Genomic DNA, 22,663 nt, shown 5'->3' with positions numbered 1-22,663 from the left:
TCTACATTTGTGTTTTCTTTCTCAGCTCTTTTCCACATTCTTCCCATTTCTTCCTACTCATTCCTGTTCTTCATTCCCATCGTAGTCCTATTCCATTTCCCTCTTCATTGTTTCCACCTATGTTGACTCTTCTTTAAATATCCTTGGACCCCAACTATTATATATATGTTTTTCCATTGTCTGCATAGTTCTGTTATTAGTCCCAGTGTAAAACCATCCACTGAAATATTGTACAAGCGGACACACTGCACTGATCACCAGCCAAAAGCAATAATTCCAGAGTAAATGTCCATACAGCTCAGTTTCAGTAGGCCTATATACGATCTAAGGCTTTTTCTCAGAGTGTCACTCTTCATTAAATGAAGTTGGAAAACACCGATCATTGCTTTGGATTGAGACATAGTCTAGATCTGCTACAGGACTCTTAGAACAAAGGTCTAATATGTAGTAACCTGCTCCCGGGAAGCCTGAGGTTGGCAACATGTGTTCATGAGCTGCTTCACAGTCCACAGGTCTGCCTGCTAAATGAGCCAATAAGGTTGGGTGACATGTATTGTTAGTCTTTATGACGTATGCGCTACACTGTTTTGTTTGAGGAGCATGCCACTAGTGTTTTCCCACCATTCCAACACCACATCTGACAGCAGTTTGATAGCTTTTGCAAACACATCTAGTTATCTTTTCATTTCAATTGTAAGTTGTTCAGTTTACATTTTGTGGGGACATATAGTGTCCAAATGGCTTGGTTTTGGTAGTATTCCAATTTCCCCCCAAAAAAATGCACTGTAAATAAAAATCAACATTTTAGGCTCAGATTTTTTATTCATGGCCTTTCTTGGTATTAATCGGGGTTAAATGGGCCTGAATTAGTTGTGCAAGAAACAGGCTTGTTTTATTGCTTAATTACTGCTTTGAAATATTCTGTTATGGAACAAAACTCTCTAAATCACAGCCTGTAAATCTGCCCTGTATAAAGGGTTTCATGAGACAGAATTAAGTCAAACATTGGATTTTGTCACACCACACTGCATTAATTTCAATTACCGTGACACATGATTCAACATATTTGCTGAGATAGATACACTTTATGGTTATTGGCTCCTCCCAGCCACTTAAAATGAAAACACACCAGCAAGCTGGGCTCATTAGAAAACCTTCAGGAATGTTCCCTTTTATTGTTTCCTAAATTATCAAGATTCGACCCAGTGCCGTCCTTGAGCTTAATCCGCTCACTGGCATTCATACTGCACTTCTTTATCAGCAATTAAGCCATCAGATAAATGGGGCATGAAAACCCCAGCCTGGATAATGACTTGCTGCTAAATGGTCTGATACTGTCTAGAAAACATGCTCATGCATCAGTTTTAAAACTTGTAGGAAGAAGCAGTTTGTAAGCTCTGATTCACTGCATCTAATCGGCAGAAGTATTGATTATCAATACTGCTAAGCTGAAGTGGAATAGAGTGGTTCATTAATGAGTCCAGAAAAGACTTAGCATTTAACCACTTCCGGTTCCCTCGTCTCGAAGCCAATAGTTTGTTAATCGTGTTTGTGGTTAAAAGCCCTAAATAACGTCTGTGGTTAACACAAGCTTACGAGATGTTCACGTTTTATTGAACAACATAAAACATTCCGTAAATCCTCCTGTGAAGCTTCTGTGTCATAAAAATGGCAAGTGAATCAATAAACTTCTTAACGTCATCTCATGACACAGGTCCATCTTTAGCTCAGCGGTGGTGATGCACAGCCATGCGACCGTGATGTAGTTTGCTTATAGCATTAAGTTAGCGTTTAGTTTCTGACGATTGCATTTACGAAAATCACAAAGTGGTGTTTATATGTGGGGATTAAGAACAGTATCATAAACGTGTGTTGGCCACAAAGCTTTGTTTCTGCAATAGACTGAAATCCAATGGAAACATCTCAGCTTTTGGTTGAGGGTCGCCTACAAAAGTGCATCCTCACTGCACACTATATTGAAGTGAACTCTTACCATTGTTGTTTCTTGGATGGAGCCAAAACTGTTGATGAAGATGTTCACTCTGTCTTCCACTGGAATTCCTGGATTTAGAAAAAAGGAAAACATATATTTTAGTAATAGGTCTGTTGTGTTTTATAGCTGCTTTGTGATGAGAGTAAGATACCTCTGTGGCTTGTAGCTTACAGTAAGTGTCAGAATGCTTTGTAAAACCCGTAAGGTCTTTCATTCTATATATAACACTTCAGATGATTGTGTTATTGATCTAGATTTGTGCAAGACTTCATTGCCATTAAAAAGTAATAACAAAACCTTAAATCCTCTCTGCTACACTTATGCTGTTACTTACATCTCTCTCCACCTTTAGCAAAAACTAATAAAACCCTAAGTGAATGCAGTGCTGCTCACACTGCTTTGAATACATTATTTCCTTTGAGGTGTTTCCTGGAAGCTTAGCCGTTTTATATGATAAATGATATCAAGCAATTCACAATATTAATGTGCATACTATGCAGGGGTCATTGAGCTCACAACTTCCATGCATTAACCAACAAATATTTAACTAACATTTCTGTTGTAAGTTCAAAGTCTATAGGGACTGTGAAATCAGCTCAGCATTTGAAAGTTATTCACAAGGCACAGTTAAGGATGTAATTTCAGAGATTATGACATGGATGTTAATGGACGGAGAGCTTTTTAGCCCACCCTGAAATCAAGAGCAGATGTTTGGCTGCTGAAGCGGTCCCAGGCATTCAGAGAGGGAGCTGATTCTGTTCACAACACATCAGACATTTAGTCCCAGATACCGCTTCTGCTGCCAAGTGCCAGAGGATGGAAACTACCTGAAGGCTGGTAAGACCATCAGTCAGACGCAGAGGTCGTCAATCACTTCTTTGTTATTTTTATGGCTCTGTCTGTGAGGCTGCAGCCTGGTACATTGTGACATTTACAATACACTGTACACACACTGTAAAGATGGACACTTGTTGGACGGTAAAGAACAAAATAACAGAGGCAGATCCTAGAGAAGACATGAGAACAAACAAACTACACACTGTACTTTGTTTTTTGGTCAATTGAGTAACATCTTAAAAGGGCCCTATTATAATGTTACTATTTCAGGTTCATATGTGTATGTAGTGTCTCTACCTTGACATGTTTCCATGCTCTAATATTCAAAAAGCTCTTTATTTTTCTCACACTGCCTGTGCTGCAACACCTCTTTTCACCCTCTGTCTGAAACCAGAGCCCAGTCTGCTGATTGGTTAGCTTGCCGGCTCTGTTGTGATTGATCAACCGCTTAGAGATGTCCCGCCCCTTAGCCTATCACGTACAATGTGTTGGAGCATTAGCCAAGAAGTGCGAGTGTTACATAGTGATGTCACTATGTTCCACAAGTAAACAAAGGAGTTTCAACAAGGTGTTTCAGGCAGTGTGTGGGAAACAAACTACCTCTGGAGGGAATTTTGGGATGTTAGCCTTTGCAGACCATTTACCTATTGACCTATTTAACACAGGAAAGGGAAAACCCCGAAAAGCATAATAGGGCCCCATTTGAAATGTTATTTTTCCTCATAACAGCCTGTGACTGTAAATCAACACAATAATAAACTGACTTTAGGATGCAAGTGTATGCAAGTGTACGTGTGACAGGAAATTACATTGAATGAATGTCTAATGCACGCTTCATGCCGATACCTGTCCCTGCTCCAAGTTCATGAAAGGAATCTGGAGATACATATTTCTAGTAAAGTGGTCTCTTTAATTAGCATGAAAGCACTGCAGCAAAAATGTAAATTAGGAATGGACAGAGACAGATTGAGAGGAAAGGAGACTTGCCTTTGAAGTTGGGCCTTATTCTGGGATCATAGGTTAACAGTAACCTATTCAAGATGTTACTGGTTGTATTTTCAGGAACTCGTGCCAGATCATCAGCTGACAGCTCTCTGCATACAAAAAAGAAGAGAGGGATCTGCAGACACGATTACATTAGCAGGTCAAATTCTTGGCAGATGAACAATGCAGATGCACAGCACACCCACGTCTGCTCTGCATGCTATTAACATGAGAATTGTACCAGTACCAGCACAAATATGCCCTTTTGGACCATGAAGACAATGTTGACTGGGAATGTCCAGCTCAAACAAAACTAAGAGCATGCAGCCTTGATAGCATCTGCAAAACTGTAGTGACACTGTATATCTTGAAGGACCATCGTTACATATTTTCAATTCCAAAGATATTCAGGTGAGGTCTGGAGTTACCACAGCATTTTGGAGAACTACGGTGGCCTTCAGGTAACCTACAAACTAAAAAATACATGTCAAGAGCCAGAGTTTTTTTGTTGTTGTCTGATCTCAGCTATTGAAGAAACCTTGGGGTCCAACCTTGCAATCTAGCAAAACCCATCCCTATGTAGGTATTAAGAGCGCATGCTAAGGTGAGGTTCAGGGGATTATACACAAATGGAAACATGGTTATTCATATAATTTTCCACTTATGCTTATCGATCCCCCAACATTCTACACATCGGTCTAGTTTTCGTTGATCATGCCATGTGGGTGGCAGGAAGTATACATAACTTGTCAAGACAAACAACATATCGTTTCTGTGTATTTTCACTTTTTATTGAATCCAAAAATGAAAGTTTCCCTTTGAACCGTTTTGCAGAATACCAAAAACAGCTGTCTACTTATAATTATCACCATAAAGGGGTAACTTTCAAAGACGTTCAGTCAAACATCATTTGTTGTCTGAGGTTGACTGATGAAAAAACAATAGGAGAGGAAGGGAAAGGGGAGAACAGGATCTGGCATGAGAGAAAGGAGAAAAATAAAGCGTCCTTGTGGGTGGCAATGATTCTCAAGCCAAAGAATTTCCCCTTCTCAAAGCACTTTACATATCATTATGTAAACCTTATCATGCACAGAGGATGAGTTAAAGTGCTCCACAGGAATGTCGTGCAGCGTGTGTATGTTATGCGCTTCCTCTGATCAAAGTGAAACACATCATTCCTATCCACTAAACCTCTTTTTTCTCCTTTTTAACAGACCCTTCTGACAACCTCGAGCACAACAGCTAAACTGGAACCAAGTGGTTCCCTTGATCCACAAAGGCATCCAGAGCACTAAACTCTAAAATATGTCATACAGCTTACACTTGCCAATACTGGGATTACATCAAACAGTTTCTCCCTCATTTCAAAACTTTCATTGTGGAGCCATTTGTTACCATTTAAGGGAGTAAGGGGCGCAGCTCTCCCCAGCATAGAAGTGATGGACAATCCAAAAGGCAAAAAGGCATGTTAGAACATGTCCAAGTTCATTCTGTTGTTAGACAAAGATCATTTAGCCTTTTATTGAATCCATGACCTGAAAATGTTCCTTTTCATTTATCACTTTCTCAACAGTTGGTATGCTACGAGTCAGCTGTAGACGGTCAGGAGGGAATGAATAAGGAAGAGCTTAGCAAGTATTCAAGGTAGCATCCTTTACCCCCTTTACCCCTTTGCATTAAATGCATTTTGGGTAATAGAATAGTAATTGGATAGTGTTTGGACATTTGTAAATGCACCGAAAACACATTGAAGACATATTGTGATGTGATCAGAAAAAAGGTGGTAGGCATTGTGACCACATTAAACACAAGTAAACGCAATGGCTTTATCGATGACATACAACAACTACATGGCCGGAACTACGGCCGATCTAATCTCATTCGTATTGCTATCGGACCTCCATCAGATCCAAAATGGAACACAAATGAAAACCAGGTGTACATTTTATCAGGTGAAATCACATCTTAACATAGTCAGGACATATTTGATATAAGGTTTAAACAGGGTCAATGTTGTACTCTAGTATTATAAGTATCCTGGAGGCATGTGGTGCAGTGGGTTGAGTGTTGGTGTTCGGATCAGGTCGTCACAGGTTCAAACCCCACTGCAGTCAGCATGTCGTTGTGTCCCTGGGCAAGACACTTCACCCCACATTACTCCTGTGGGGATTGTCCAAAGTACTGAATGTATGGAAGTCGCTTTGGATAAAAGCGTCTAACAAGTGACATGTAATGTAATCCTGACAAAACATGCTTTTAGAGGATTTGGTGTTGCTTTCTTGGATGCCCATCATTTGTTGTTGACTCTTACATTTTCATATAACACTTGAATAGCTCTGCAGTGAAGTAGCTGACAAGCTCTTATCAATCATGACTGAGGGGAAAGACTGGAGTGGAAGATCTATCAAGTATAAACAAAGTGGAAGTATGCTTTAACTCAATGCAAAATGGGCACCTCAAAAAGTCACTAAAAGGGAACTCCTCATATTTGACACTTTAGTCTGGGCGTGCACAACATCAAATGACAACAGTTTTCCAATGCTTTGGCAACATGATGAACGTAATGTTGTCATTGGACAACCCCTGGTACTTACGATGGACAAAAAACTTGCTTCCCTTTTTTCTTTCCCTTCTTTGTTCCTTTTTCTTTGGCATATCCTCCCTCTAGACAAAGACACAGCACCAGGAGGAAGATGGCGAGCTTCTTGATGCCCATACTGATGATAGATGAGCCTGTGGAGGAAAAAACAAACCTGTTTGAGAGGAAGGCCTAGCACTCAAAATTACCCAGAAAGACAATTCACTGGTGGTTATTAATTTGCACAGCATTAAGCCTGTCACATTCAACAAATCTCATTTGCAAATGTGGCAGAACACTACTGTAGGTGGCTGCTTAAGCTTTGCCCTCTGCGGAAGTACAAAGCTTCGGTTTGCTTTGTCTATCTTCTGTGATTTTCTCCTTGCATTCCTGACATGATGTGTTCCCATTTCCTCAGGATTCACGGCACATACGGTAGGTGTCTGAAATGTAAATGTGTCAACCCCACATCAAGTTGTGCAAGTTTAAACATGAATCTAATCACTGGAGGAATGTACTTGAATAACGATGGTCATTCTGGTCTCGTAAGGTGAATGCGACCCTGAAATATCCTCTACTTTAGTCTAGAATCTGCAGATAAAAACTCCTGAATGCTGTCTGTGCCAGAGTTGTTAATCACACTCTTGGACATTATCATTTGGTTTGATCTATAAAAGCAGTGGTGTAATACTTCAATCCTTTCTTATACAACACAAACAGAAATGTAGCAGCTAATGCTGTCCTGTGTGTTTGCCATATATCTGTTTATTAGGAAACCCATAGACAGGTCTAACAGTACTATATACTGTACATGTCTAAATGCTCACATAAACGCAGAGGCAGTACACTTTTACGATTCTTGATAGGGGCCATTAATCACCAGGCAGCCATAGTACCTGTGCGTTTCATTCCCCATTAGGGAACCAGTGCCCTTTCACTGCATTGGGACACAAAGACCAGCAGCTACATGCCTCATCCCCACACTGCCAGCAAGACTGTGTATTAACCGATAGCAGTTTATTGTCTAGATAAACTCTCCGTCACTGCCTTGGCCCTGTAACAGCCTGACTGTTCCTCGACTGCAGATCGATCATCCTCTTCTCCAGTGAATATTCGTTTCCACTGCTCTGTTCAGCACTTTTTCCAAGTATATTCCTGAGTAAAAGAGTCTAACATATATCAACTCTGCCCCAGACATATCAGATGACAGCAACCAACTAATTTCTAAGAAACCATTTCTTATGTGACCTCGATTTCTACAGTATGTCCCGTCTTCTGTGTAATATCTCTCGACAAGTCCCATCCCAGAGCATTTACTCCAGCCTCCCTGACACAAACTAAATATGTATATGTATATATATATATATATATGTGTATATATATATATATATATATATATATATATATATATATATATACTAATAAAGGTCTGGCTTATCTAAAGCCAGTTGAGTAGCACTTGAAATGTTTTTGCTCTATGAAGCCTGATGTACTTATATGATTCTGTTTTCTTCAAGTTTGTATTTTGTTGGTCGAACGCACTTATTGTAAGTCGCTTTGGATAAAAGCGTCAGCTAAATGCAATGTAATGACCATGAAGATACAGAATATAATATTTAGGGAGGCGTGTGGCGCAGTGGATAGAGCCTTGGTGTTGGGATCAGGGGGTCACAGGTTCGAACCCCACTGCAGTCAGCATGTCGTTGTGTCCCTGGGACACTTCACCCCAAATTGCTCCTGCGGGGATTGCCCACAGTATTGAGTATGGAAGTCGCTTTGGATAAAAGCGTCTAACAAGTGACATGTAATGTGATGTAATATTTCCCAACCCGTTTGGCTTGTAACCCTTTAATCACAGAGCTTACCTCTTTTAAGCAAGTTCTGATGAACCAAATGGCATTCCTTGTTCACACTCTTCTATATTGTAATTGTTTTCTTAAAACTCTGTGTATTCAACTAGTAAAAAACAGAATTAGCATATTTTCCTTTTTTTGTGAATTTTGTCACAACAAATCACCTAAAATGGTGTCCTGCTGTGACCCTTCATAAGTAAGTTGTCTCCCAGATGAAAAGAGGCAGGAAAACTAACATGATCATTTTGTTGCTTTTTCTCCCACCTTATATTGTGTCTCGTTTTGTTGGGTGGTAGAAGCACTGCATTTTACTTTGCTTCAATCGGTTATGATATCTTATGTGTTTTTATACAAACAATAGTGAAAGATACATTTGTTGCAATTGTAATAAAGAAGCACAAATCCTCTCGAAAACACTATTCCTTTTACCCAAACGTTGGCCTTAATCTTAGTGTTGTCAGAGGCAGTTTTCTGTAGTTGTGACCAACACACACTCATGCTAAACGGTGCCCAGTTCAGATGTGAGTTCAGCAGGCACAGGGTCAATATATTGACCTTGGGAATACCTGACTCAACTGTGCCACCACTGAGAAACATTACACCCTCGCTTTCTACGGGCAATGTTGAAACTGCTGAGGCTTTGTCATAAAGCGGCTGACAGTGACTCAAGCAGCCTTACATGGTCTGCCCCTCGGGTCCAAGGTCAAGAAGCAAAACTGCTCTGTATATTATTCACAGACTATGCATCATAAGTGTCATTCTATAAAAATAAATAATGTAGAACAATGTGTATATTTAGGTTAATGAGTGCCTGATTATGAATAATACATACGCTTTTACAATAAAGCCATATGTGGTGTAAGTCGTTTTTAAAATAACATATTTGTGTACATTTTAAAGGGGGAATTCTGTTCTCATCTATCTCTAAAATGCTTTGACACTGGAAAGGTATGTGCCATGCATATCTAAACACTGAAATGCAACCAATATTACACACCCATTATCATTCGAGCTGGGCTCTCACAACCTGTGGCTGCTCGTCGCTTTGGATCTCTTCGGAACAACAGGAAAGAAAGTAACACAGAACGAGACGAGCCCACAGCCTGAGCATCAGGAGAGCAGAGGCACGCGAGGAAAACACAGCAAGCTGCGACCACCATGACTGGGGGGGTGGGGGGGATGCAGGAAGAATACGCCAGTACATGCACGCGAGCATGCGATAACACATCACATTAGCGCAGTTTACGGACAAAAAAATAACACAAAAGTCGCACTCACCGTTTGGCTCTGTCACCTGTCAATTCCTTGGTAAACTGGAGCAAGTGAAGCTGACAGTAGCAAACAGTCGTTAACAGAGCCTTCCAGACCAGTCGCTCTCTTTCTTTCCCATTCTGTTGTTCTGCTTAGGCAAATGTGTAGAAATGATTTGTTGGGAAAGTTACATCTCGGCAAATTGCCAATTTTTTTAAATTAATCGCTCACCTCGCCCGGTTTGTTGTTATTTTGGAATCAGTGTGTATATGGCTGCTGCCCTTTCGCCTCAGCACGGGAAGCCCAAGATGGAGGCTTGCGTGGTACCTGTCATGCAACATGCGCAGAAGCGGCTGCTCAGAGCCGGAGAGCATCATCAGTCCTCCCGTCATCAGCACCACGGACAGCCGCTCTCCGCCTCCACACACGCTGCTAAACGCTCAAACGTGACGTGGAGGCAGGGAAAAGAGAAATGCTCTCATTCACGTGATGGACGCAAACGCTTCACTATTTATGGCAGTGGCTGTGTGGTATTTAGAGGCAGATGGACGTGAACACTGGAGGCTAAATAGACCATAAAGCAGAGAGATAGAGAGAGAGAGAGAGACTGCAATCTGTAGATGCAATTTACTTCAGGTCGAGGCGATGTAATCAGCATTGGTATTTATTATTATGAATTGACTGGTATTCCAAGAGTAGGGTTGCTCTGTAAAGACTCATGTTTATGTGATTTTGAAATGTAATGTCAAATAGATTATTTACATGTGAAAGAGCATGCAATAATGACTGAGGAAGACCCAATATATATCTTTGTCCAGTGACTTTTTAATTGTATTGTCAAGGAAATTGCTTTGGTGTATAATGGTGCATATGAAAAATCAACTTGTAAAAAATGAGCAAGAAAAAGACAAAAAAACATTAAAAAAAAGCCATTATAAATAAATATATATTCCATGTTTATAAGACATATAGCGAACATAGCGATTACAAATGCATTGGAGAAAACACCATAAGAGAATCAGTCCTAACAGTGACAAACTGCATCTGTGGTTATATATAATAACAGCTATTAAATTGCCCATATGATAAATTGCTGTTTCAAATGTCAGTAACTCACTTTGAGCTTTTAGCCAGAGTGTGAGCCTGTCTGTTAAAATACACATCCCTCAATTTGGGTCGATGTGTTTTCTACCTCGATGACTGTCAATGATAAATGAACGGATGTCCTAAAGTAAAGCTTTAAATATTTTTGGCAGACGGCCAAACAGTTACGGGCTCACCAAATATTATCACTTGATATAGTTTTATCATTGATTTTTATATATAATGAGTTAAAGGGGTTTTATGAAGCATGTATGGGACTTTTATGCATTGTTAGATTGATGTTCCACTTCAGTACAGAGTAGCGAGCTGAGAGTGCGGCTGGTGGCGAGTAAAATCTCAACAGCCCGAGGAATTTCAGTCTGAGAAGCTCCACCAACCAAATGGTAGAGTACTACTCATGCTTGTCAGGAGTGTGCGTGTATCAGTATGATAAGCTTAATATTATGTTGACAACTAATAATAAAATGGAGTTTATTTCCTGAGAACAGCCACACACTGCAGATTAACCCTTGTGTGGTGTTCATATTTGTGTTACTCAGCCATGCTCAATCTCATCCTCTTCTTCAAAGTCAGACTCAGACTTCTCAGAAATGTGATCCTCACATTCTGAAACCTCTTCCTCTTCCTCCATAATCATCAAATGGTTCTCTCTCTTCCAGAATCATGTGCAAGGCCCTCTGAGCAGAGAATCTTTTGGCCATCTTGATCAGTTGTGATAAGGACCCAAACTGGCGAAGCTTTATTTATTGTGTCTCGCCCCAAATTTCCAGCTTGGATAGAGTGTGAAAAAAAATAAAGATTGGTAGGTGGCAGAAACACAAAATTCTCACATATACACACACACACACACACACACACACACACACACACACAGACACAGACACACACAGACACACACAGACACACACAGACACACACAGAGAGAAGGCCAAGACAGGTGCACACCTGCAATTTTCACACTTTTATTAGCCCCGGGTCACCCTGTATGTAATGTAAATGTGTAGTAGGAGGGGTGTACAGTGGGTGGTCGTTGAAAATGTGTTCTGATATATGCTCTTCACAGAAAATGAGCCAAGGCCATTGAGAGTGGGTTTGAAAAAATAATTCATCATATCATTTTTCTTTAGCTAAATAATGAAAACGGTTCCCACAGACCCGAATACCATACAAGGGTTAAATTACATTACATGTCATTTGTTAGACGCTTTTATCCAAAGTGACTTACAAACTATTTGGGGTGAAGTCTCTTGCCCAGGGACACAACGACATGCTGACTGCAGTGGGACTCGAACTTGCTATCCCCTGATTCGAAGTCCAGCACACTACACCCTAAGCCACAGCCTTTCCATGTAATAAAATTAAATAAATCATTACAAACTCATTTCGGTGGATTATCCTGCCCGCTAACTCACCAAGACGAATTTAATTCTCAGAAAAGGGCTTGTAATGATAAAATATAAGGGTGTAAAATCATGATGAAAAGTGTCACAAATCGAGTTCTGTTACGTAGTACAGTTTGTACATTGGTGTAGGATAGATTCAACTTTGAATTGTGTCTGGATTTGGTTGTGTTTATTACATTACATTACATTGCATTGCATTTAGCTGACGCTTTTATCCAAAGCGACGTACAATAAGTGCGTTCGACCAACAAAATACAAACTTGAAGAAAACAGAATCATATAAGTACATCAGGCTTCATAGAGCAAAAACATTTCAAGTGCTACTCAACTGGCTTTAGATAAGCCAGTCCTTTATAGTATATAAGTGCTTTGTTAATAGTTCTATCGCTCGAAGTGGAGTCGAAAGAGATGAGTTTTCAGTCTGCGCCGGAAGGTGTGTAAGCTATCTGCTGTCCTGATGTCAATGGGGAGCTCATTCCACCATTTTGGAGCCAGGACAGCAAACCCACGTGTTTTTGCTGATGGGAACTTGGGTCCCCTTCGCAGCGAGGGTGCAGCGAGTCGTTTGGCTGATGCAGAGCGGAGTGCACGTGCTGGGGTGTACGGTTGAACCATGTCCTGGATGTAGGAAGGGCCAGATCCATTCGCAGCATGGTACGCAAGTAGCCTACCATTGTCTTGAAGTGGATTCTAGCAGTTACCGGAAGCCAGTGGAGGGAGCGGAGGAGCGGAGTGGTGTGGGAGAATTTAGGAAGGTTGAAGACCAGACGAGCCGCTGCATTCTGGATGAGCTGCAGAGGTCGGATGGCACATGCAGGTAGACCAGCCAGGAGGAAGTTGCAGTAGTCTAGGCGTGAGATGACGAGAGCCTGGACCAGAACCTGCGTGGCTTTCTGGGTCAGCTGGGGACGTATCCTCCTGATGTTGTAAAGCGTGTATCTGCAGCAGCGGGTTGTAGCAGCGATGTTTGCAGTGAAGGACAGGTTGTTATCTAGGGTCACACCCAGATTCCTTGCAGTCTGAGTCGGGGAAACAACAGAGGTGCCGATGTTGATTGTTAGGTCAAGAGTGGGACAATATTTTCCCGGAAGGAAAAGCAGTTCAGTCTTGTCAAGGTTGAGCTTGAGGTGATGAGCAGACATCCACTGAGAGATGTCAGCTAGACAAGCAGAGATGCGTGCGACGACCTGGGTCTCTGAGCGGGGAAAGGACAGAATTAATTGGGTGTCATCAGCATAGCAGTGGTATGAACAACCATGCGGGCTAATGACTGATCCGAGCGAGTTTGTGTACAGGGAGAAGAGGAGGGGACCAAGAACAGAGCCCTGAGGGACACCTGTAGTTAATTGACAAGGGTCGGACTCCGACCCTCTCCAAGTAACCCTGTAGGTACGGTCTTTGAGGTATGAGGTGAGGAGGGAAAGTGCAGAGCCTGAAACTCCAAGTTCTTGGAGAGTGCGAAGGAGGATCTGATGATTCACCGTGTCGAATGCAGCAGACAGGTCCAATAGGATGATGACAGAGGAGAGGGAGGCTGCTTTAGCAGTGTGCAGTTCCTCAGTGACAGCAAGGAGGGCAGTTTCTGTGGAGTGACCTGCCTTGAAACCAGACTGGTGCGGATCCAGAAGGTTGTTCTGATTGAGATAACAGGAGAGTTGTTTAAAGACAGCGCGTTCAAGTGTTTTAGACAGGAACGGGAGGAGAGAGACAGGCCTGTAGTTTATAACATCAGACGGGTTGAGAGTGGGTTTCTTTAGGAGAGGGTTTACTCTTGCCTCCTTGAGATTGTTTGGAAAGTGACCAGAAGTTAGAGAAGTGTTGATGAAATGGGTGAGAAACGGTAGAATATCAGGAGCGATAGTCTGAAGGAGGTTTGAAGGGATAGGGTCCAGAGGACAGGTGGTAGGGCGGGCAGAGGTAATGAGGGTAAGAACCTCACTTGGAGAGAGAGGGGAAAAGGAGGTCAGTGTGTGGGTGAAAGGAGGGTCTGGTGACCCAGCGGTGAGTAAAGGTGAGTCAGAAAAAGAAGAGCGAATATCATCAACCTTTTTTTCAAAGTTATAACTTTTTTATATGAATAACGTCTATATCAGAGCTCTTTGTGTCACCTTTCATTCATTTGATGAGTTTATGAAACACATTGACAGAGCTGAACAAGTAGCTTGATGTTGTTCCCTCAGTGAAAATAAAATCCATCGCATAAAACACATCTGAGCGGATTTTTCCCACAATTCTTGATCCATATATCGTTCACCGCTTCATGTCAAACATCTTGGGAGGCCTTGATCCCTGTCGTTTAATTTTGACTGACAAGGCATTTCATTTGCATACACAAATTGATCAGCACCATATGCACAGAGATTAATGATTTGTGTCCCAGGGCTTGGTTCAAGTGTTACGATAAAAGCGTCTTGCAGTGGAGCACAAAGATCCTTTTGTGTTGTCTAAAAAATGTTCAGTGGCTGGCTGCGAGCCATGTGTCTGATGGACAACTTTGTGCGGTTCCAGAAATCTGTCAGGCTGGATTGAACCAATCTATTGTGGTATTATACCTGGCATTCAGAGCACATTTCTCCCACTACTGCTAAGCATCTTTTTTCACTGCTCAGTAAACTGTTTTCAATCCCGAAGTGATGTGCAGTTCTTTAGCTGAAGTCAGGGAAGATTAATGGACATGACTTCATATCAGTGACAGGATACATCTCTTGGAAGAAGAAGAAGTAGATCTGCTGTCAAAGTGTATAAGACTTTAATGTAACTCATGAAGATAAAACAAAAAAGCCATAGAATGGGATTTTTGAATTGTGTGTGTGTGCAAAGTGAATTTGATGTTGAATTTATAGTCATGTTGATGATGGTAACAGATGGTAACAGATGGGAAAGAAATACAAATAAGGGGAGGATTATGGTTGTTTTTTGTAAATCCTGATGTAAAAATACTTAAGGTTAAGGGGGGTTATACAATAAATAGCTTTTCCTTTTATAATGTTTCTAACAATATAAAGGTTATCCTTTTGTTATCCTATTGACAGGTATCCCATACCAATAGTAAAGTTGTCTTAATGCTTTTTCATTTGTTTGTGTTCAGTCCTGATCCTGGTCTCGTCTTAATAGGTGCATAAGTGGGTCTTTTTTGACCCGGTGAGGTGGTTTTCTTGACATATCTTTGTAATCACATTTTTTTATCATTTCATATTCCAGCTATTCCTCAAAAAATATGTTTTGGATATCATGCCATTCTATTTTTAAATTTACATTTTAAGAAATTGTAGTTTTCGTATTACTACCCCAAGCTTTCATAAGTGGGTCAAAAATGACCCGCATGCATTTTTTTTTCAAAATGTAAAAATAAATTCAAAGATTCTAAATAGTGAAGAATTGAATATAAAATATTTCTATTGTGAACCTAAATATTATACAAGTGATTTTTCTTAACCAAAATGACAAAAATGGCATAAAAACACATATTATTCTAATACGGGTCCTTGTTGACCCATGGAAGAGTGTAGGGTCCAGTCACTCGTGCCTCTAAGGGTTGAATGGAACTTTTGGAAAATTATACTACAAAAACATTAACAGGTCATTCTGAAATACATTTCATACCATTTTCCAAGTATTATTTTCCTTTGTTTGATATCCTGTTTCACATTAACCAGCTGTTGTTCCAATGGAAATAGGGTCTACAAGGCTTGACAGTGATGGAATGTTCAGACTTTGTGCTTTCATATTATTGAACGTATATGTTGTTAAAGCTTAGTGAGGATTCAACTGGATGCCATCCCAAATATAAACTAATACCCCATACTATATCAGGCTTAGTGTTAATTATGATTCTGCTGTGATATTTTTCTTTTCTTTTTCTAATGTGAAATACAAAAATAAACTTGAAAATAATAAATTGTGCTTCTCAGAGTCCTCTGGATCGATACCCTCATTACAGCGGTACAGTAACAAGTCAGTTTCGCAGAGCAGTGACATATTCTTGGCATCTCCCTGCAGTAGTAGATGAGTCTCGCTTCAGTTATTGATCAGGGTGTTTCCCCTCTGAATGGGGCTTTCCCCCTTTAAACAAAACATCTATGCAGCCGTATTATACATGCTACAATTTAAACAACTTAATATAAGACATATCTGTAACACCACTACCGTTGCATACTATTGAAACTACAAATGGTTGTAAATAAGAGTAAACATCACACAGTGCAGGGCTCCAGAACAATACTGTATTGATAAAGTGTTGCAGTATAGATTTGTCCCCGGGAACATTGTATATGCTGGTTGCCATAATGGAAACTCAATGTTCCTCGTCAGCACATATTCAGTAATTGCGAAACGACCCAAGATTATGATGAAGGCAGGAAGCCAGAAACCGAAGCGCTTCTTCCCAGTATTGTTGGACTGTACTCAAAGGTAAAGAGGGAATTCCTCAAGGAGCAAGAGGATCCTTCCAACATGAGATGCCAAATATGTTTTTTAATGTTGCATTGAATGAACATTTGGCATTTATATAAGAAAAGAGTGGTTAGCTTATAAAGTAACACCACAGTTAATTTCCTGAAATATAAAAAAACGACACTTATAGGATAAGTGTTGCTTTCTTTAATATTAATATTATCCCACACACAACAGAACCCATACATTAATATGGGGTAACTTACTTTAAGCCCAGCTAATCACACTGTAGGCTTACTCCTGTCTCGTTCTCAGTGCATCCAGGAGCAATAACAAATAGAGAACAGCATCCAAAACTAACAAGTGAGTCTCAATTGAATTCACTTCAGGTTTCCGCTGTGAAAAGCTGGATGCAGACAAATGTAATGGATAAATGTAGCAGGCAAGAATATCCATGTTTCAGTGTAATTAATGGTTAGAGCACAACACTGACGTATTGGATTTTGGTACTGGCTCATTGGGGCCCGTATATACTACTGAGAGGTAAATACTGAGCGTAGGGCTGAGGGGCACCACCAGGGGGCTCTGGTTTCCAAGCCAAGTGCAGCCAGGGGCAATAAATCACCCTGATGCCACACTTTTTACATGACAAACTGAAGCACAAGACATTCATATTTATAAAACTTAAGTACCCATTGATTTAAAGCTGTGTCCAGAATATGAAGGACATGGCACCACGTTAGACTATTAGCACAACCTTGATACTGTGATTCAATGATACGATTGAGCAGGCATAACAATGGATTTAGAAGACTTCAATTTGTTAAAGTTCCAGAGAATGTGAGTCATTACTTTCTAAATTCGTCTGCTGGCACATTTCCCACGGCTCGCAGGACCACACAGCAAAAAGCTCCTGCTGCTGCTTCAGGAGGTTTTACCATATAAATGAAGTGATCTCAAAAGCCTTTTTCTTCCAAATGTAATGAGCTGAGATCTGGATATAGCAAACACGTCCGCTCCTTTGTGTATTACTTCATTTCACCTGGAACAAAGCTTGTGTTTCGCAGACACAGGGACAGATGTGTTGTGTAACAGGGACTGATTGGGAGCGGGCGTTTGTTTGTTTGACAGTATGTGTCCCAAAAAGGCAAGCAAGTCTAAAGGGATTTATCTGGGAGCCGCCGACTGTGAGTTCTCTGCTGTATACATTTCCATCTCCAGTATGCCCGGTGGACACAGCCCTCCTGGCTGGCATGTTTCTGTATGTTAGTCATGACCCCAAAGGTCTGCCTTGTTTCTAATTGTCTCTGTTTATTATATGTCTTTGTATCGAAGACTCTCCATTACCCAAGACCACCAAGGAAGTGGCAATCACATGTAGACAAACGAGACAAAATACCCAGCTTTCACAGACAAAACCTCAAGGGGTGAATGAGTGTGTATGGGTGTGTGTGCGAAAGAGAGAGGGATTCCACAATGTGAAGTGCTGACATCTGCTGCAGGCCCTTGCAGGGCTGGAATGTGATACCCTCCTTTACACAAAGGGCCTTGGCCCTTGCAGCAGGCACAAGAAGACCTCTATCTGCCCCTCTCCACGGGGGCACCACACGTACGAAATGACTGTATCCATGCCCCATGCCTTACTTTCCCAGCCATTAACTCTGATTAAAACCACAAAACCTCCCTTCATACCTTGATGCGGGGGAGATGGCTGCTCCGCGCTCTCTTTGAGGTGGTAGTTTCTGAGCTATGTGAGGGGGTAAATTGCTGCAGCATTACATCATGTGTCTGGCTCAATGGGTTCAATATGTGTTCAGCTCTCCTTTGATTGTTGTGTCTGTGCTGCAGCAGACTTACTGTGGGGGATACTCTGGTGGGTCCTTGCCAATAATAAATGGGAGGAACCACATGAAACACAGTTGATGAGGTACAACATTGTGCCGGGGAGAAAGGAAATTGGGAACAGGAGGGAGTATTGTTCCAAGCGGTGTCTCTGCTTTGATATGACAAATTGAGAAGCTCTTAAACATTTCCTTCCACAGAAACAGTTAAGCAGAATGCACAACGGCGTGTTGAACAGTGCAGTGAGGGAACACATGCGTCTTTCATCTCTCTGTTGGGAAAATGAATCAAGGATTTAAACAATCACGCCACGGTTACAACAAGCATGCTTAGTCATATTTCCTCATGGAAAGTTTCCTCTTGAATGATGAAGAAGCTCCATATGTGAATATGATCTGTGGACTTTATTGTTTAACCATGTACACGTTATGAGTTTGATGAACCGTGATGCACTGGAAAATGTAAGTGGGCCAAAATGATGTTTGAAAGTGTAGGAAAAATATAGTTTTGAGTTTTAACACAGAAAGAGAAAATGAGATATCATACATGTCTGTCTTTGCCAACCTCCACCATAATGTTACAATTTAGCTTCCTTTTTATTGACATAAGACACAACTATCTGGAAAACTATGTATTTTATATATTATAATGTTCTGTATTTGTTTAGACATTTTGTAAAGATTATTCTACATGGAATAATATACACATCTTGTCATCTTTAGACTTAAAACAATGTTTTTCTTAATAATTCATTTAATGTGATTAATGATAATTTACTCACTGATAATTGATGTTCTTATTTGATTGATTCCAGGTTATTCTAAAATAATAGAATAAGAAAAACAACTACAAAAAGGTCAATTTGAAGTCATGTATTCTGGTATTTTGTGTATTGAAGTTATTTCTACATTGTGGAGGAAACAGTCTGCATAGTTTACCTTGTATCTTCTTCATGACAGAATGTGCTGAGCTGCTTTATTCTTAGTTCTCTGGAGAAGATGACACATTGCCTGCCTGGAAAGTTAAACTCCTGGAACTGAAACTGAATTTGGCAATACAGTATGTGTAGCTGAAAGTGGATAAAACACCTCATTGGACCAGCAGCAGCGGAATGGTTAACATGTCGGGGAGTTGCCTTGGCTGGGAAGTTGTACTTTATGTATAGCACCTGTTGTGCCGTCAGTTGGCAGTCTGCAAAAACCCAACCCCGGCCGCGCAGCGATATTTTATCTCAGTCTCCACCAAGTCATGACTCTAGACCTCGCCAGACAACGGAACTCGTCTCGGTGTTGCGAGTGGTTTCTGAGTACACACTGTATCATGTTGCTGCTCTCTCTCTCGCTGTCTCTGTGTGGGAGCTCTTGCTGTAATGCGTGAAGATCTGCGGGGATTTATTCAGACTGAGTCAAGAACGCAACGTGGACGCGCGCTTTAGCCAAAATGCCTCGTTGCTTTTCTAATGACCATAGATGATATGCATGCATACGGACGTTTTCACAACTAATTCCGGGATTATAATTACGGCACGACGAGCTTTCCTCAACTCAGTCTCCAACTTTTCTGTGAACCAACAGGTGCGCACTTGCATTACGCAGAAGCTGCAAGGTCTGCGAGATTTGGATGAGGATTTTTCTTGATTTAGGGAGATATTCATTTTACTTTTTCACCTGAAGGACTGATGATTAAGATTATGTGGATTCTACTCTGCCTTTATCCTCTCCAAATGTGTCCAAAACAGCACTGGTGTCCTGTAAACGACGCATGTGTGTGGTGATACAAACCATCACTTCAACAGAGCTCTGTGATCGCCAACCACCACTCATCCAAATGATCCTTCCATTATTATTCCTTCTTGCATCGCTTCTCCAACAATATGGCTCGGAAGCTGAATCAAGTCATGTCAGCAAATTTCACACTCCAAGTGTAAAGGAGCAAAACGGTGAGTCCCCATTGTTGTTTGTAACATTCAAGTTTTTGAATTGAACATGAACTGAGATGTTTTTTTTTGCATACATATAACGAAATCCTTATTCTAACTGGGCATGAAGCCATTCTTAAAACATGCACATCTTGCTTGAGTTTGGGCTGCAATGAATGGGAGTGTTTCATTCAGTTCAAACAGCATTATCCAGGATAGGAAGTGCAAAATTACCTTTTACCTTTAAAGTGTACCAGTGTATGTTTAAGGGGGAAAACCCTCTGAAATTCCATGTCCCCCGGGGGAAGTTTTCCCTGTGATCATGAAAAAGGCTCCATTCATTCAGCAGTAGCTCCAGGCGATGTAATTTGCTTACCCTCAGAACTGCACTAAGCTGCACTATCAAATTCAGAAATCCAGTTCTGTCAATGTCTAATGTTACCTCCATGTTAGGCTGGAGTTGATGGTGTATCTACCTTGAGCTGCATTAAGTCAAATGACCCCTCCAACATTTTCTTGCAATCAATTGACATTTGGAAACCACATTTTGTGATTTAATTAAACTAGAGTTTGTGGGTGTGCCGGTGTGGGTGTGGGGCACAAGCATGTTTAGTGCGAAGAATAGGGCCATCTTTTAAAACTTGAATGAAACAACTTTTTAGAGTTGTTTGATGCACTGACTTAATCAGATTGTTTTCCATACTGGTCAAATCTTTATAATTGTTTTTGGCCACAATAAACTCACTTTAATATGTTATTATACTCTATCAATGGTTACCAATCAAGTACCTATTACCTATATAATACTCATTTCAGATAACACCTTATTGTGTGCTATTATCCTTCAGACACTTGCTTTGTCTTCAACACTCTTGAATTCATAAGGGAAACGCGTTGGCTGTTTGAACTCAAGTTCATTTTCATAAGGTGTTGAGGAATGGATTTTGGCCCGGTTGTGATACAACTCTTTACTGGGAGTACAATCCGTCAGACAAAAAAGACAAAGCAAAAGCTGTGCAAAAGGATTTCATAGAAGCTGTTCTTGTAAAGGTCTTATAAGTCATCTAGAAATAATGAGTAAAGCATGTATTAAGTAACCAAGTGCAATAAAGAGTCAAACATTTGTATTGGGCTGAATTATTGACAGAGATTAATATGACAACAGAACCTCATGGGGTACAACACGCCTGGAGATGTTGCACTAGTCAAACTCCATGCATTACTCAGCCTTCTGTAGCCAGTGGGTTTGACTGGCCTTGTGTGAGGACATGCAGCGCTGACTTCACTACAGTAACAGTCAAGGCTGGGAAATCAGAGCCTCCCGTCGGGAACTCCAGGTTTAATCAGCACGGTTGAGAAAGGAAAACAACCGTGAGGAGAGAGGGGAGGAGAGCGATGGAGGAGGTGGTGGGGGAAGTGTGGGGTGGAGAAATGTTAAACTGTCAAAGAACTCTTTCAATCAGCGGTCACACATTGGCTGAGGCCAGGCGAAGCTGGCCGGCCGTCTGTAACCTTTGACTGAAGTCTGAGCGCTCACCATGCTGCCGTGCTTGATTGCTGATGCTCTGTGAGAACATTTGATATCGATCTGAGGGAGGGGAGGGAGCCAGACCTGTCTGGCATGTTTAGTGGTAGTTGCTGGGAGAGTTATGGTCCCCAGTCGCATTACACTTGACAACTGGCTGCTGATGACTCCATAAGATATCAGAGGGGGCCAGTGCTGAGTGAAGTAACCATCTGTCACAATAAATGATTTGGACAAAAGTCTCAAAAAGTCCAACAGTATGGGCATGAACTCTGGAATGTAAATGTTGTGTGTTGTGGTCATAATTTATGAGAACACTTCCTTCCTCCACCACTAAAGGCTTATATTACAATAACATGCATTGCACGTTTCATTTTCATCTGTTTGCCACATGGGTATAAGGTTTCATGGTTATTAAGGAAAAGCTTTGCTAAAAAAGGCATCTGCAGTTTGACTAGACAAATGCTTTTTACGGTTTCAGAAATATAGTGGAGTTGAAAGCAAATGCTTGTACCCATCCAACCCAAACACCTCTACAAGTTAACTGTTTTACAGATGATGTTATTTCCATTTGAGGATAAGAACCATTGTATTTCTTATAACTTGTAGAAAGCTAATGCATTCAATGTCAGGGATACAATGGTGATCCATTTTGGACCAAAACTACAATCCTTGTCTAACCTTTTTCTTGCCTGACAACATGTGACACACAACATAAACCACATCATTAGATTACGTCCAAGAGGCATTTGATGAAGAAAAATAGCACTACATAAATGTTTTTTGTATAAGTAGGTGTGATTTGTTATAGAATTAAAAGTATGTGTATTTAAAAGAGTGGCATATTAGAGATAGTTCCATCATTTCTGTACTCCAGTCATTGCAAATAAACAGAGGCACATAACAATAAAGCTGTAGCAGCACCTTGTCTTCAGGCTTATTAACTAACGCCATATATGCTTGTTTCATTTCACTGAGATGGC

The 22,663-nt window shown here is 40.9% G+C and overlaps 2 protein-coding genes across 3 annotated transcripts in view; one reads left to right on the top strand and one right to left on the bottom strand.

Moving 5' to 3' along the window:
- The window catches only part of glrbb (glycine receptor, beta b), a 31,739-nt gene extending 21,883 nt beyond the window's left edge, over positions 1-9,856 (bottom strand). Inside the window, exons 1-5 of the mRNA XM_034227594.1 lie at positions 9,728-9,856; positions 9,524-9,644; positions 6,409-6,547; positions 3,818-3,924; positions 1,994-2,061 (exon numbers count right to left, since the gene is read on the bottom strand). Of these exons, the coding sequence (XP_034083485.1) occupies positions 1,994-2,061; positions 3,818-3,924; positions 6,409-6,530 (297 nt within the window). The 5' untranslated portion in view covers positions 6,531-6,547; positions 9,524-9,644; positions 9,728-9,856. The remainder of the gene's footprint in view (positions 1-1,993; positions 2,062-3,817; positions 3,925-6,408; positions 6,548-9,523; positions 9,645-9,727) is intronic.
- Positions 9,857-19,443: 9,587 nt separating this feature from the next.
- pdgfc (platelet derived growth factor c) overlaps positions 19,444-22,663 on the top strand; it is a 45,386-nt gene continuing 42,166 nt past the window's right edge. For both annotated transcript variants that reach the window (XM_034227635.1, XM_034227633.1), the window contains exon 1: positions 19,444-20,176. In XM_034227635.1, the coding sequence (XP_034083526.1) occupies positions 19,999-20,176 (178 nt within the window). In that variant the 5' untranslated portion in view covers positions 19,444-19,998. The remainder of the gene's footprint in view (positions 20,177-22,663) is intronic.

Source organism: Gymnodraco acuticeps, unplaced genomic scaffold, assembly GCF_902827175.1.
Source record: "Gymnodraco acuticeps unplaced genomic scaffold, fGymAcu1.1, whole genome shotgun sequence".
Classification (NCBI taxonomy): Eukaryota; Metazoa; Chordata; class Actinopteri; order Perciformes; family Bathydraconidae; genus Gymnodraco; species Gymnodraco acuticeps.
This window is presented reverse-complemented; position numbering and strand designations above follow the sequence as displayed.